Below are 14,985 nucleotides of genomic sequence, written 5' to 3'. Positions count from 1 at the left end.
ATGTGCCATGTCGCCGTGTCAACCAACGATGAGCCACACGGTATTACAGCAGTCTCCTTTCACCATCTAAAGAAACATTTTGAAATGTTAAATAGAAACACCTAGCCTAAGGGAAAATGTATCAGGGGACAAGCATGTTGAAAGAGGCCCCAAGTTGGCTGTTGAAATCGTATTTCAAATCAAATCAAATTGTATCGGTCACATACACATGGTTAGCAGATGTTAATGCGAGTGTAGCGGAATGCTTGTGCTTCTAGTTCCGACTATGCAGTAAAATCTAACAAGTAATCTAACAAATTCACAACAACTACCTTTGTGTGTACACACAAATACACACAAATGTAAAGGGATGACTAAGAATATACATATAAATATATGGATGAGCGATGGCGTGCGGCATAGGCAAGATGCAGTAGATGGTGTAGAATACAGTATATACATATGAGATGAGTAATGTAGGATATGTAAACATGATTAAAGTGGCGTTATTTAAAGTGGCTGGGGATTCCTTTATTAAGTCTGTTTATTTAAGTGGCCAGAGATTTGAGACTGTATGTTGGCATCAGCTACTCTATGTTAGGGATGGCTGTTTAACAGTCTGTGGCCTTGAGATAGAAGCTGTTTTTCAGTCTCTCGGTCCCAGCTTTGATGCACCAGTACTGATCTCGCCTTCTTGATGGTAGCGGGGTGAACAGGCAGTGGCTCGGGTGGTTGTTGTCCTTGATGATCTTTTTGGCCTTCCTGTGACATCGGGTGGTGTAGGTGTCCTGGAGGGCAGGTAGTTTGGCCCCGGTGATGCGTTGGGCAGACTGCACCACCCTCTGGAGAGCCTTGTGGTTAAGGGCGGTGCAATTGCCGTACCAGGCGGTGATACAGCCCGACAGGATGCTCTCGATTGTGCATCTGTAAAAGTTTGTCAGTGTTTTAGATGACAAGCCACATTTCTTCAGCCTCCTGAGGTGGAAGAGGCGCTGCTGCACCTTCTTCAAAACGCTGTCTGTGTGGGTGGACCATTTCAGTTTGTCCGTGATGTGTAAGCAGAGGAACTTAAAACTTTCCACCTTCTCCAGTCCTGTCCCGTCGATGTGGATAGGGGGGTGCTCCCTCTGCTGTTTCCTGAAGTCCACGATCATCTCCTTTGTTTTGTTGACGTTGAGGTAGAGGTTGTTTTCCTGACACCACACTCCGAGTGCCCTCACCTCCTCCCTGTAGGCCGTCTCGTCGGTGTTGGTAATCAGGCCTACCACTGTAGTGTCGTCTGCAAACTTGATGATTGAGTTGGAGGCGTGCATGGCCACGCTGTCATGGGTGAACAGGGAGTACAGGAGAGGGCTGAGAACGCATCCTTGTGGGGCTCCAGTGTTGAGGATCAGTGGGGTGGAGATGTTGTTACCTACCCTCACCACCTAGGGGCTGTCCGTCAGAAAGTCCAGGACCCAGTTGCACAGGGCGGGGTCGAGACCCAGGGTCTCGAGCTTAATGACGAGTTTGGAGGGTACTATGGTGTTAAATGCTGAGCTGTAGTCAATGAACAGCATTCTTACATAGGTATTCCTCTTGTCCAGATGGGATAGGGCAGTGTGCAGTGTGATGGCGATGGCATCGTCACTGAACCTATTGGGGAGGTAAGCAAATTGGAGTGGGTCGAGGGTATCAGGTAGGGTGGAGGTGATATGATCCTTGACTAGTCTCTCAAAGCCCTTCATGATGTCAGAAGTAAGTGGTACAGTGCGATAGTCATTTAGTTCAGTTACCTTAGCTTTCTTGGGAACAGGAACAATGGTGGCCATCTTGAAGCATGTGGGGACAACAGACTGGGATAGGGATTGGTTGATTGGTCTATGTGTCCGTAAAGATTTGGGTACGTTGAAGATTTGGACACGAAATGTAAATCCTTAGCCTTTTGGGACTTTGAGGTTAGAAAATGTGAAAGATATATTTAACAAGTTGTGACTTTGACCTGTTAAATAAACTCTACATAGTGCACTACTTTAGACCTTAGGGAATAGGATGCCATTTGGGGTGTAACACTGTGTTTTTGAGGCTGCAGCTCGTCTCAACACCCGTCATAACACTGTGTTTTTGAGGCTGCAGCTCGTCTCAACACCCGTCATAACACTGTGTTTTTGAGGCTGCAGCTCGTCTCAACACCCGTCATAACACTGTGTTTTTGAGGCTGCAGCTCGTCTCAACACCCGTCATAACACTGTGTTTTTGAGGCTGCAGCTCGTCTCAACACCCGTCATAACACTGTGTTTTTGAGGCTGCAGCTCGTCTCAACACCCGTCATAACACTGTGTTTTTGAGGCTGCAGCTCGTCTCAACACCCGTCATAACACTGTGTGTGTGTGTGTGTGTGTGGCGGTGGGCCCTGGCAGGTAGAGGAGCGGGTGATATGGGGATGCGCTCAACTGAGCCTCGCTCTGAGAAGGTTGTGTTTTTCAGGAAGAAGCTCTGGAGTGTTTACAGGCCCTGTGCATCTTGGTACGGCTCTCGGGGGCGATGCGATTCACAAACAACAGTAGCAAAACCAGAAAGAGACAGACAGGGGGTTGTGGGTTAACGTGTGGTTATCAATACAATCAATCAATCAATCAAGTTTATTTTATATAGCCCTTTGTACATCAGCTAATATCTCGAAGTGCTGTACAGAAACCCAGCCTAAAACCCCAAACAGCAAGCAATGCAGGTGTAGAAGGTGTACCACATTATTTGCCTCCTGAAGCTGGCCACACACAGACACAAACACGCACACAGTAAATAGCTCAACTGTAGCATACCATCACGCAACACAAAGCATCGTGGGTAGAGAGGTAGCTAGAGATGAGAGGAACTTTTGAGGAATGACCTTCCGTGCAGAAGGAGATAAAATGAGACCAAGGAGAGATCTGTTTTCTGATTATCTCTTCAGGGGAGAATGGACCTTTCCTTTATTCCATCTTATTCCGTTCTGATCTTTTTCTCTGTGCTCATCATCTTTTTCAAGACACCCACACAAAAACACACAATGGCCGCTAGTTTGCCCTTCCCTGTCCCTCTTTGCTCTGTGGCTGATTGAAACTATGAAAGGGGTGGAGTCTGGATGGAGGAGGTGGTGGTGATAACATGGAATTATGGCGCACAGAGAGAGCGTAGCGGAGACAGACAGACATGCTCTCCTGTTACCCACTAGCCTAGCGCTCCATCTCTCCCACTCCTTTTGACTGTCCTTTGATCCTGCTCTAAGGTAGCCCTGCAGTCCTAGCGAGTGGCTAGCGCTGTCCTCCGCCCCTCACACAGGCATTGGGAGCAAAGTCACACAGTGTGAAAGGATTCTTTTTTTTCTTTTGTATTGTTTTTTGTCTGAAAGGATTTTCTTTTGGACCAATTCTACACTTGTCAAACATCATATGAGATAACAGCGACAGAAAGCGGCGACCAAATGGAAAGCTCCTCTCAGACAGAGCTACAGTCTGGAAGCAATATCAAGCTGTTCTTTCTTTAAATTGTATATCCACTAGGAACTCTGCAGCAGACTGTAGTTCAGTGCACTTAAGGGCTGTCGGAGACTTCTTTCCATGGAGTAGCCGGTTGTCTGGTCTGTTATGTTCCACACACACCTGTGGGCCCCTGAACCTTCCTCCGTCCCCCAACTCAGCCGACCGCAGGATCAGACTTTAAGTGGAGGCCAACAGAGTTCTGGAGAGCCACATCTATGGGAACGATATTTTAGCGCAGTTGAAATCGCTCTCTGGTCTCTTCTGGTTTTCCAAAGGAAAAATGAATGGCCAGACCCGCTGTTTTGGAAAGCAGCAGCTTTTAGAGCAGCACTAAATGTCAACTCGCATCACAGTCAAACCGAAATGGTGTTCCTGCCTTGCCTTATTCTTCCAGCCCGCCCTCAACCCCGCCCTCAACCCTTCCCCCCCAAAAAGCCAAGACATAAGCCACTCTCCTCTCATTTCCAACGTGTGTTAGACTGATTGAAGTGGTCCTGATGGTCCTGAATTTGGGGCCTGGTGAGATGCCTGCAGATGACTAAATAACAGGGGGAAAAAACTTTGCCACATTCACTTAAGCTACGTGGGCTGTTACACTGGTGTACAGAGCTCTATCTAACTAGCCACACATGGTGATGGTGATGGTGATGGCTCCCCCATAATTTCTGCCTCAATCAGCCTGCACCCATGGAGAGGTTGTCAGAATAACATGGACGTGACATTAACCGCTGCACAGTTCTACGACTAATGGTTGTAATGATAACATGAGTTAACAATGGTTTAGTCTTCTCTGATGGTGTGCCGTGCATCAGGCTAATGGTCTCGAGTTAGAATACCAGTAAATCGTTTTTTATGCAGTTTTTGGTATTTGTCCTGCCAATCTTCAAGCAGTGTTAATAAATCATACTTGTCTGGCCATGATGCTGTGTAAAATGACGCATGTGTGAAATCTGCTCACTTCCCTCATCATCTGAAAGCCTCTTCTCCACAGAGCCATGAGTAAATGTTTTGACTTGTTGGTATAAAACATCAAACTGGCAAATGTATGTGTGAGAGTGTGTGTGTGTGTGTGTGTGTGTGTGTGTGTGTGTGTGTGTGTGTGTGTGTGTGTGTGTGTGTGTGTGTGTGTGTGTGTGTGTGTGTGTGTGTGTGTGTGTGTGTGTGTGTGTGTGTGTGTGTGTGTTTGTAGCCCCCCTTGCCTCTCATCACTGAGGCTGTAATTTTCTCTAAGCACTTCTCATATGTCACAAAGACGTGTAATGAGGGGGCTGGTGTGTGTGTGTGTGTGTGTGTGTGTGTGTGTGTGTGTGTGTGTGTGTGTGTGTGTGTGTGTGTGTGTGTGTGTGTGTGTGTGTGTGTGTGTGTGTGTGTGTGTGTGTGTGTGTGTTCATGTGTGTGTGTGTGTTCGTGTGCGTGCATGTTTGTGTCCGGGTGCATGTTCATTCAGCCCCATGCTGGTGATTGAGGCTTTTCTATGATGTTTATACTCACTCTGGCTAGATGTTACAGCAGCAGCAGATTCAACACACACACACACACACACACACACACACACACACACACACACACACACACACACACACACACACACACACACACACACACACACACACACACTGAGGGATGCAGAAGTGGGAAGTCAATGACAGAAAGAGAATAAGAAGTTGAGAGAGAAGGGAGGAGTGGTGTATATTCTCCAGCCTTTGGTCTATCGGCAGCCCATTGAATGAATGACAACAATGTTAAGGTGGTCTCAGTGCCATAAAGCACCACTTCAAAGCACCAGCTGGCTCACAGAGCTTCTCAACCCACAAAACAAGACACATCAAAAGTATCCCTTTCTCTATCCTCTTTATTTCTGTCTTCTTTCCGTCCTCTCTCGCTCTTCCTCTCTCTTTCTCTTAAACCTTTCCTTAACTTTCCTTCTTTCTCAGTTGCAAAATAGATGTCAAAGCCCTGGTTTAATAAAGGATATATCAATTCAAAATCTCTCTTTTCCTCTCCTCCTCTCAGGTCCGGAATGTTCCAGGAACCTCACGTCTAACAGCGGGGTGATAAAGTCACCTGGTTTCCCGGAGAAGTATCCCAACAACCTGGACTGCACCTTCATGATCTTCTCCCCCAAGATGTCCGAGATCATCCTGGAGTTCGAGAGCTTCGAGCTGGAGCCTGACACCACTCCTCCCACCGGGGTCTTCTGTCGATACGATAGGCTAGAGATCTGGGACGGCTTCCCTGGAGGTGAGCCACAGTCAAATATCTGGTCAGATATAGTATCTTTGTTAGCGTTAGTATTATACACTGTGGTAATATAAACACACTGAATAGGACTGATGAATGTGGACTGGACACATAGCTTAGTCATCATGGCTCAATGCCAAACATGTCCTAGTCTACCGTACTCCCTTCCTTCCTGTACAGTCACCTATTGTGTTGGGGGAGTTGTTTATGTTTGTCAGTTGGGAGAAGGCCTGGTATGTAGACATGGGTGGTACCTACTGTTGACCAGTCAGGAGTGGACTTTCCCCTGTCCAAAAACAACCTGAACTCTGCCTAGGTTGGGATTTAGTTGTTGTTTCTCACTGAGTTTAAAATGGCTTTGAACAGTGTCAGACTTGCCTCAGGTATGACATAGAAGGTGTATCATTTCTCCAAAAAGAACAGTGTTGATTAAACAGGCTGTGAAGACCTCGCGGGCTCAGTCTATGTCACATAATTATCACTTTTATTTGAATCCCTCGGTGAAACGCATCAACAACGCTGACGTCTCCGATAAACAGAGACGTTAACATGAAACTACCCTCTCTCAGGAACACAAGTTTATTCTGAATATGAAATTCTGAAACTTTTATTTAACACTCTCAGAATAAGGGTTTCTTATTCCTGTCTGAGCGCAAATAATGTTTCCATTGAAAACAAAGAAAATATACAGCCACCCACAGCAGTCTTCTCTCTTGTCGTTTGGGGGTCTAAAAACTGCAAAATAACAACATAACACTTCTCACATCCAGAGTAATTGGGTGTGTGAGACAGCAGGGCCTGGAGCATGGGAGGGGAGAGGCCATGGAGGAGACAGAAGAGACGTAGGGGGAGGTTGGGGGCCGTGCTGTGTGTCAGGCCCTGTCTGATGAGGGCTGGGCACAGTACCTGTGGTGCCTTTTAGATCAGTGGTGCATTAGCACGGAAGGCTGGAGGCGCACCATCTCCCCTCCTCTCTCCTCCCCCCTCATTCCCTCCATCTCCCCTCCTCTCTCCTCCCCCCTCTCTCCATCTCCCCTCCTCTCTTCTCCCCCCTCTCTCCATCTCACCTCCTCTCTCCTCCCACTCCTCCCCTCCTCCCTCCCCCCTCCCCATCTCTCTTCCCTACTCCTCCCCCCTCGTTCTCTCCATCTCCCCTCTCTCTCCTCCCCCTCACTCCATCTCCCCTCCTCTCTCCTCCCCCCCTCTTTCCATCTCCCCTTCTCTCTCCTTCCCCCTCCTCTCTCCTCCCCCTTCTCTCTTCTCCACTCCTCCCCCCTCTCTCTTTTCCACTCCTCCCCCTCCCTCCATCTCCCCTCCTCTCTCCTCCCCCTCTCTCTCCCCTACTCCTCCCCCTCCCTCCATCTCCCCTCCTCTCTCCTCCCCCTCTCTCCATCTCCCCTCCTCTCTCCTCCCCATCCCTCCATCTCCCATCCTTTCTCCTCCCCCTTCTCTCTTCTCCCCTCCTCCCCCCTCTCTCTTTTCCACTCCTCTCCATCCCTCCATCTCCTCCCCTTCTCTCTTCTCCACTCCTCCCCCTCTCTCTTCTCCACTTCTCTCTCTCCTCCCCTCTCTCTTCCCTCCTCCTCGCCCCTCCCTCCATCTCCCCTCCTCTCTCCTCCCCACTCTCTCTTCCCTACTCCTCCCCCTCCCTCCGTCTCCCCTCCTCTCTCCTCCCCTCTCTCTTCCCTACTCCTCCCCCCTCCCTCCGTCTCCCCTCCTCTCTCCTCCCCTCTCTCTTCCCTACCCCCCCTCCCTCCATCTCCCCTTCTCTCTCCTCCCCTCCTCTCTCCTCCCACCAGGACCATAGAGACATGCAGAGACACAGAGTTCACAACAGAGCATTTAACATTTTCATAGTGCCGTTGAGTCATGCAGATCATTTAGGAGATGCCTCCCCTCCCCCTACCACCACACACACCAGGCCATCCTACACTGGATGGTAGAGGAGTCATGCCCTTCCCCCCTAAACCCCAGTTCATACCCCCCCCCCCCCCCCCCCCCCCGTGTTATAATGCTGAATCTGAGCCATCAGACCCTGTCCTGGCGAACCCCCTCTCCCTTTCATCTGTGTGTCTGGATGTTAGGCCTGGTTGTACATGGCATGTCAGAGTGAGGGGAGGTGATAGGTTGAGAGGGGAGCAGGGCAGCAGCCTGACCTTCACTCACCACTGATCACAGGCTTACTAATCAGAGATAAGCACCAGGCCTCCAGACCTGCTTAACATCTAGACAGAGGAACACACAGACAGGCACGTAAGCATGCACACACACACACACACACACACACACACACACACACACACACACACACACACACACACACACACACACACACACAATGTGTCACAAACTAATTTAAAGTGCTCAGTGGAACGTGTCCTGGTTTGACTTTTATTGCATTCTTTTCTTTTGACCTTCTCTTATTCCCTTTTTTCCCTTTCTCTCCATTTCTTTGGTCTTTCTTTCCTCTCCACTGAGGCCAGACCATACCCACCTCAACACTAAACCAGGCCAGACCATACATACCCACCTCAACACTAAACCAGGCCAGACCATACATACCCACCTCAACACTAAACCAGGCCAGACCATACATACCCACCTCAACACTAAACCAGGCCAGACCATATATACCCACCTCAACACTAAACCAGGCCAGACCATACATACATACCCACCTCAACACTAAACCAGGCCAGACCATATATACCCACCTCAACACTAAACCAGGCCAGACCATACCCACCTCAACACTAAACCAGGCCAGACCATACATACCCACCTCAACACTAAACCAGGCCAGGCCATACATACCCACCTCAACACTAAACCAGGCCAGGCCAGACCATACATACCCACCTCAACACTAAACCAGGCCAGACCATACCCACCTCAACACTAAACCAGGCCAGACCATACATACCCACCTCAACACTAAACCAGGCCAGACCATACCCACCTCAACACTAAACCAGGCCAGACCATACATACCCACCTCAACACTAAACCAGGCCAGACCATACCCACCTCAACACTAAACCAGGCCAGACCATACATACCCACCTCAACACTAAACCAGGCCAGACCATACCCACCTCAACACTAAACCAGGCCAGACCATACATACCCACCTCAACACTAAACCAGACCAGACCGTATATACCCACCTCAACACTAAACCAGGCCAGACCATACATACCCACCTCAACACTAAACCAGGCCAGACCATACATCCCCACCTCAACACTAAACCAGGCCAGACCATACCCACCTCAACACTAAACCAGGCCAGACCATACCCACCTCAACACTAAACCAGGCCAGACCATACATACCCACCTCAACACTAAACCAGGCCAGACCATACATACCCACCTCAACACTAAACCAGACTAGACCATACCCACCTCAACACTAAACCAGGCCAGACCATACATACCCACCTCAACACTAAACCAGGCCAGACCATACATACCCACCTCAACACTAAACAAGTCTTTGAGAACTCTCTCCACTGTGGCCAGACCATACATACCCACCTCAACACTAAACCAGGCCAGACCATACCCACCTCAACACTAAACCAGGCCAGACCATACATACCCACCTCAACACTAAACCAGGCCAGACCATACATACCCACCTCAACACTAAACCAGGCCAGACCATACATACCCACCTCAACACTAAACCAGGCCAGACCATACATACCCACCTCAACACTAAACCAGGCCAGACCATATATACCCACCTCAACACTAAACCAGGCCAGACCATACATACCCACCTCAACACTAAACCAGACTAGACCATACATACCCACCTCAACACTAAACCAGACTAGACCATACATACCCACCTCAACACTAAACCAGACTAGACCATACATACCCACCTCAACACTAAACCAGACTAGACCATACATACCCACCTCAACACTAAACCAGGCCAGACCATACCCACCTCAACACTAAACCAGACCAGACCATACCCACCTCAACACTAAACAAGTCTTTGAGAACTCTCTCCACTGTGGCCAGACCATACATACCCACCTCAACACTAAACCAGGCCAGACCATACCCACCTCAACACTAAAACATCATTCGCATTTAAAAAGGCCCAGGAATTTATGACTGGTGCAAAACAGACGGAAACCTCGACCTTGTTTCGTCTTAACAAGGAGTCCCTCTTCCTCTCTCTTTCTCTCTCTCCATCTCTTTGTGTTTTGTGGGTGTCGAATGTTTTCCCATGCCTCTTTATGAGGTCACTTAGTGAAAACCCTCTCTGGTCTAACACAAATACAGCCCCAGGTCTTAGGTCCTTCTCATAGCTTCATCAACACACTAGTTTTCTCACCTCCATTGGTGGGTGGGGGGGGGGGGGGGCTGTGTTTATTGTGTATGAACACCCATGTGACAGGCCTAGGGCAAGCAAATACTGACTTAACTCCTAACTTTACACACACTCCCACCTTCAGCTGTGACCTTGGTAACTGACAATCTCCCTCTCTCTCTCTCTCACTCTCTTTCTCTCCTTCCCTCTCTTCTTTCCCTCTCTACTCCCTATCTCCCCACCCTCTCTCCCCCTCCCCTTTCCCTGTCTCCCTCCCTCCTTCCCTCTCTCTCTCTCCAGTTGGTCCGTACATTGGGCGGTACTGTGGTCAGAACACCCCTGGTCGTATCATCTCTTATACGGGCATCCTAGCCCTGATAATCAACACAGACAGTGCCATCGCCAAGGAGGGCTTCTCTGCCAACTTCACTGTGTTGGAACGGACCGTGCCAGAAGGTAGGTGACTGTCTATCATCAATGGTCCGATTACAATGAGAGATGCATTATTTTAATTGTCTACTAGGATAAAATGTAAAAAAATATCTACATTTAGCATTTGCTAAAATGACCTTTCACCATGAGTGATAAAGCTACAATCCCTATACATACTGAAACTACCATACACCCCTCCCTACATACGAGGGGTGGTCCCTGTTCCACTGCTACACACATGTAGTTTAATGTGGGACTATAGTCAGTTAATAAATCAACAGCTCCCAGTCTTTTCATTCAGGAGATGTGATACAAGGCATGGGCCATCTCCCCCAGTTTACGAGGTCTGACTTTAACACAGTGGGGCTGGGGGGGCAGAGACACCGGGGGTGCAGAGTCACCGGGGGTGCAGAGTGCCTCACCAGCCCCTCCAGACAGTGTCCCAGCCACTAACACAGCATCATCTTCGTCCTGGGGCCTGGCCCCCATGACCCCAATTTGAGAAATGCTCCGGCTAAACATTTCATTGATGAAACACAACCACCTCGAAGCCCATAAATCTTTCCACAAGCCACCCCTCCAGTCATCCCCTCTCTCCCCCCCCCCCCCCCCCCCCCCCCCCCCCCCCCTCGGGTTGTTATGGCGATGACTGGTGTTGAAAAAACACTAATCATCCCAGATGGTGCTAGGTCCCCCGTGGGGAGTAGTGATATGCATGTGTGCTGAGGTCCCTAGATAGACTCACACAGAGCCTGAGCACAGCCGCATACAGCGATGACTGCCTGTGTCACTAGTCCCTATAGTCCCTACAGCTCAGCACCATGGCAACGTAAACATAACATGTGTTCAGACTGAACACTAATCCACCAGTATTTCATTTATTAGATAGGGACAGATACAATCACAACACTAATCCACCAACATGAACTCATCAAGTCACTGCATTATTTGACATCTGTCGTACTTACCTAATTATGCAGTTGGCAGCTTACGACCTGGCTGAATGAATCCTCATATCAGAGAGACGATAGATCAAGTCTCTGACAGTTTTTATCTACTGTGGTGCTCTAGTAGGAATGTATTATTACGCCCTTTGATGTATAATCTATGGGTTTTCCTTTTTACCCCGTACATATTATAAGACTTGTACACTTCAGTTGAGAGGGGGTTATGTAGGATGGATAAGGTGTTGCTTTGATGGTTATGAAGCAGGCTTGTCTTCTCTCCCTGACAGCCCTGATTTAGGCTGCATAGGGCTCTGGTCAAAAGTAGTGCACTATAAATGGAATAGGGTGCCATTTGGAACACTTCCCTACTATCTCCCTGATCCCCCAGCGCCACACTTCACGGAATGGGCTGCTGCTTAAAATGCAGGCTGATAGCTTATAGCTGATAGCAGCACACATGATCACATTTACCTCAGTGCTGACAAGCAGAGACTCTTTGTTTACAGTCAGAGGGCAGATAGAAGGTCAACTGGGTCTGGTTGGTGTTTATGGAGAGATTCAGATTCCTCCTCCAACATGTTGAGAAGAAGAAGAAGAAGAAGAAGAAGGGGGTCTTTGAGAGAGGAGAAGAAAAGAGTGGAGTGTGATATATATATATTTTTCCCTCGTCTTTGCATCTCTCTCTCTCTCTCTCTCTCTCTCTCTCTCTCTGCAGTAGTGAGTAATATATAGGGTATGCAGCAGTCAGGGACTGTCTATGAGCTAAAACAGATGGTCTCTCCATCTGCTTGACACCTTTCAGACCTGTGTCTCTGGGACGCTGAACAACGCTGATATACGCAATACGTAACTGTGTGTGCCTGCCTTAATATGTGAGTGAGTGTGTGTGTGTGTGTGTGTGTGTGTGTGTGTGTGTGTGTGTGTGTGTGTGTGTGTGTGTGTGTGTGTGTGTGTGTGTGTGTGTGTGTGTGTGTGTGTGTGTGCGGGGATGTAGGTGGGTGGGTGACTAGAGACAGCAGGGTCAGACTGGGGCCTGGGTCCGAGCCTGACCCTGGGGGTCATAGGGTCAGCGTCTAGACAACTCCGCTACATATGGGACTCCGGGGAATGGCGGAAGAAGAGCTCACCTCTTGACCTGGCCGGTGGTTGTATACTTACACACACACGCACGCACGCACGCACACACACACACTGGCTGACCCTGGACAGTAGCACCATGTCAACATAAACAAGGAGATGCCCTCTATCCTGGGTGGGACAGGGCATTCTGGGATATTTACGGCCCAGAACACCGACACTAAACGTGCCCTAACACCCCGAGGGACAACAATATTAGGAAATGTGCACCATGTGTGAAACACATAAAGTGCCTACAGGGAGCTTTAATGGAGAGAAGAACCAGCACCAGAGGAAAAACTACCAGCTCAACTTTAATGCATAATAGTTTCTCTTTTCCCATTACAGTTTACAGTGAACTTAGCCCTACACTGAATGTTTTATGACTAAAGCTTTATGTCTTGATGTAGCACCACCCTTTCACTGTGCTTGCCTTCCATTTAAAGCCTCTGTGTGTGGTAGTGGGAGAGAGGAACCGGAAGCAAGAATCTGCTGAGCTGAGGCGGCACTGATGTGGCTCTTTATTCCGGCCACCAGAGTACCAGCCCAGACCCTGCCACTGAGTGTCCCTCTCCCCAGGGACCAGCTCTGTTTTGGGGGTTGATGTGTGCTCTGGCCTGGGACGCCTGGATGGTGCTTTCAGCTCTAAATTTAGACAATCTCTCTCTCCCCTTCTTTCCCACCCCTTCTCCCTCTCTCTCTCTCAGACTTTGACTGTACAGACCCGTTGGGTATGGAGTCAGGGGAGATAGCATCAGAGCAGATCGTAGCTTCGTCCCAGTACAACCCTGGCTGGTCCCCGGAGCGAGCCAGACTCAACTACTATGAGAACGCATGGACACCAGGAGAGGACAACAACAAAGAGTGGATACAGGTACAGACTGATGCTTTTATCCAGAGCGTGCATACATATTCGTATGGATGGCCTCAGCCAGTCTTGGCTTGGCTAGCTCCATGCTGTACCAACTGGGCCACGCGGGACCGCCACGTGACCCAAAGACATCATAGAATTTCTCAAAGGTGGCTAATGTCTCATCATAAATAAGTGAAGAGAAAGGGTGTGTTTATAGCAGTAAAAAGTTCATTACCATGTAAGTAATATGGAAGCTGTAACTTTTCCAAAGTCATCCACCCTGCTTAAAGACAAAACAACCACAGGCTTTTTACAAGTCTTATTGAAGCTGAATCACTGTCTGAACCAGTGTTTGTCCAAAATGGCACCCTATTCCCTATGTAGTGCAATATTTTTGACCAAGTCAAAAGTAGTGCACTACACAGGGAATAGGGTCATAAGTAGTGCCCTGGTCAATGTAAGTGCACTACTTGGTGAATACGGTGCCATTTGGGACTCAGATCCAGAGTGGTGACTATAGTGGAGTTGAATCTCCTTCCTGGTCCAATCCCAGAAGTCTGTCTGCTCTGAGGACGCCCCTGTGGCATGCTTGGTAAATCTTTTAAGGTGATCCAGAAATCTGGTGATTAATTTATGCTTCCTGTGGAACTCCAGGCTAGCTGTGGATTCCAGACACTCCACAAAGAGTCTCACTCTCTCTCTCTCTCTCTCTCTCGCTCTCATCCGCTGTGGTTACTGCCCCAGGGGACATATCCACCAACACACACGCATAGTTATCATAGGGTTTTACTGTACTGCATGTGTGCTGGGATCTGCATTAACATTCACAGACAGAGAACTTTATATGAAAAGACTGGAGCTCTGTCTCTGATCCCAAAGGCACTGCTATGTCACATACCCTGGAGCCTGTTATTGTGTTGAAGTGGTTACCCCACTGACCCAACCATACACTACATTACCTATACAAGTTATTTTATTTTATTATAGTCCGTCCTCGCGTCGCTGAAAAGTTGAAAGTTTGTCTCGACTGTACGTATGTCGTCCTCAAGAGGCTTTATAATAGTCCACCGGTGTGGGTCAGTTGGTAGAGCATGGTGCTTGTAATGCCAGTGTTATGGGTTCAATTTCCACAGGGGACCAGTATGAGAAAGTACTCAAATGTATGCTCTTGCTCAGGATAAGAGCGTCTGTTAAATGTAAGCTGGCTTGGAGACAGATATTTGTTTGGGGGACGTTCATAAATTAGGTTTTCCTTATTGCTATGAAAATATTGTCCTGAGGGCCCCTGTTGCCCCTTCCAGACTAATTGAATTCGAGGAGTGGGAGTGTGTTTGTTTTTGTGTGTGTGTGTGTCTGTGGAGGAGGCCCTTGGCTCTGTGCTCTGTGGGTGAGTGGGAGGAGAGCCCTGGGTCTGGCAGGGGCCCATTGAACTGGAGAGAAACCGATGGCTGTGCCCTAAATGGCACCCTATTCCCTATACAGTAGTGCACTACTTTTGACCAGGACCCATACAGTGGTGCTCTGGCAAAGAGTAGTGCACTATATAGGGAAAAGGCTGCCATTTGGGATTCACACTCCCGTC

General features: G+C 48.7%; 1 protein-coding gene across 1 annotated transcript in view; it reads left to right on the top strand.

The window, feature by feature from the left end:
- The window catches only part of LOC120027817 (neuropilin-1a), a 94,091-nt gene that overhangs the window by 29,994 nt on the left and 49,112 nt on the right, over positions 1-14,985 (top strand). Inside the window, exons 5-7 of the mRNA XM_038972863.1 lie at positions 5,493-5,720; positions 10,356-10,511; positions 13,258-13,424. Of these exons, the coding sequence (XP_038828791.1) occupies positions 5,493-5,720; positions 10,356-10,511; positions 13,258-13,424 (551 nt within the window). The remainder of the gene's footprint in view (positions 1-5,492; positions 5,721-10,355; positions 10,512-13,257; positions 13,425-14,985) is intronic.

Source organism: Salvelinus namaycush, chromosome 33, assembly GCF_016432855.1.
Source record: "Salvelinus namaycush isolate Seneca chromosome 33, SaNama_1.0, whole genome shotgun sequence".
Taxonomy (NCBI): Eukaryota; Metazoa; Chordata; class Actinopteri; order Salmoniformes; family Salmonidae; genus Salvelinus; species Salvelinus namaycush.
This window is presented reverse-complemented; position numbering and strand designations above follow the sequence as displayed.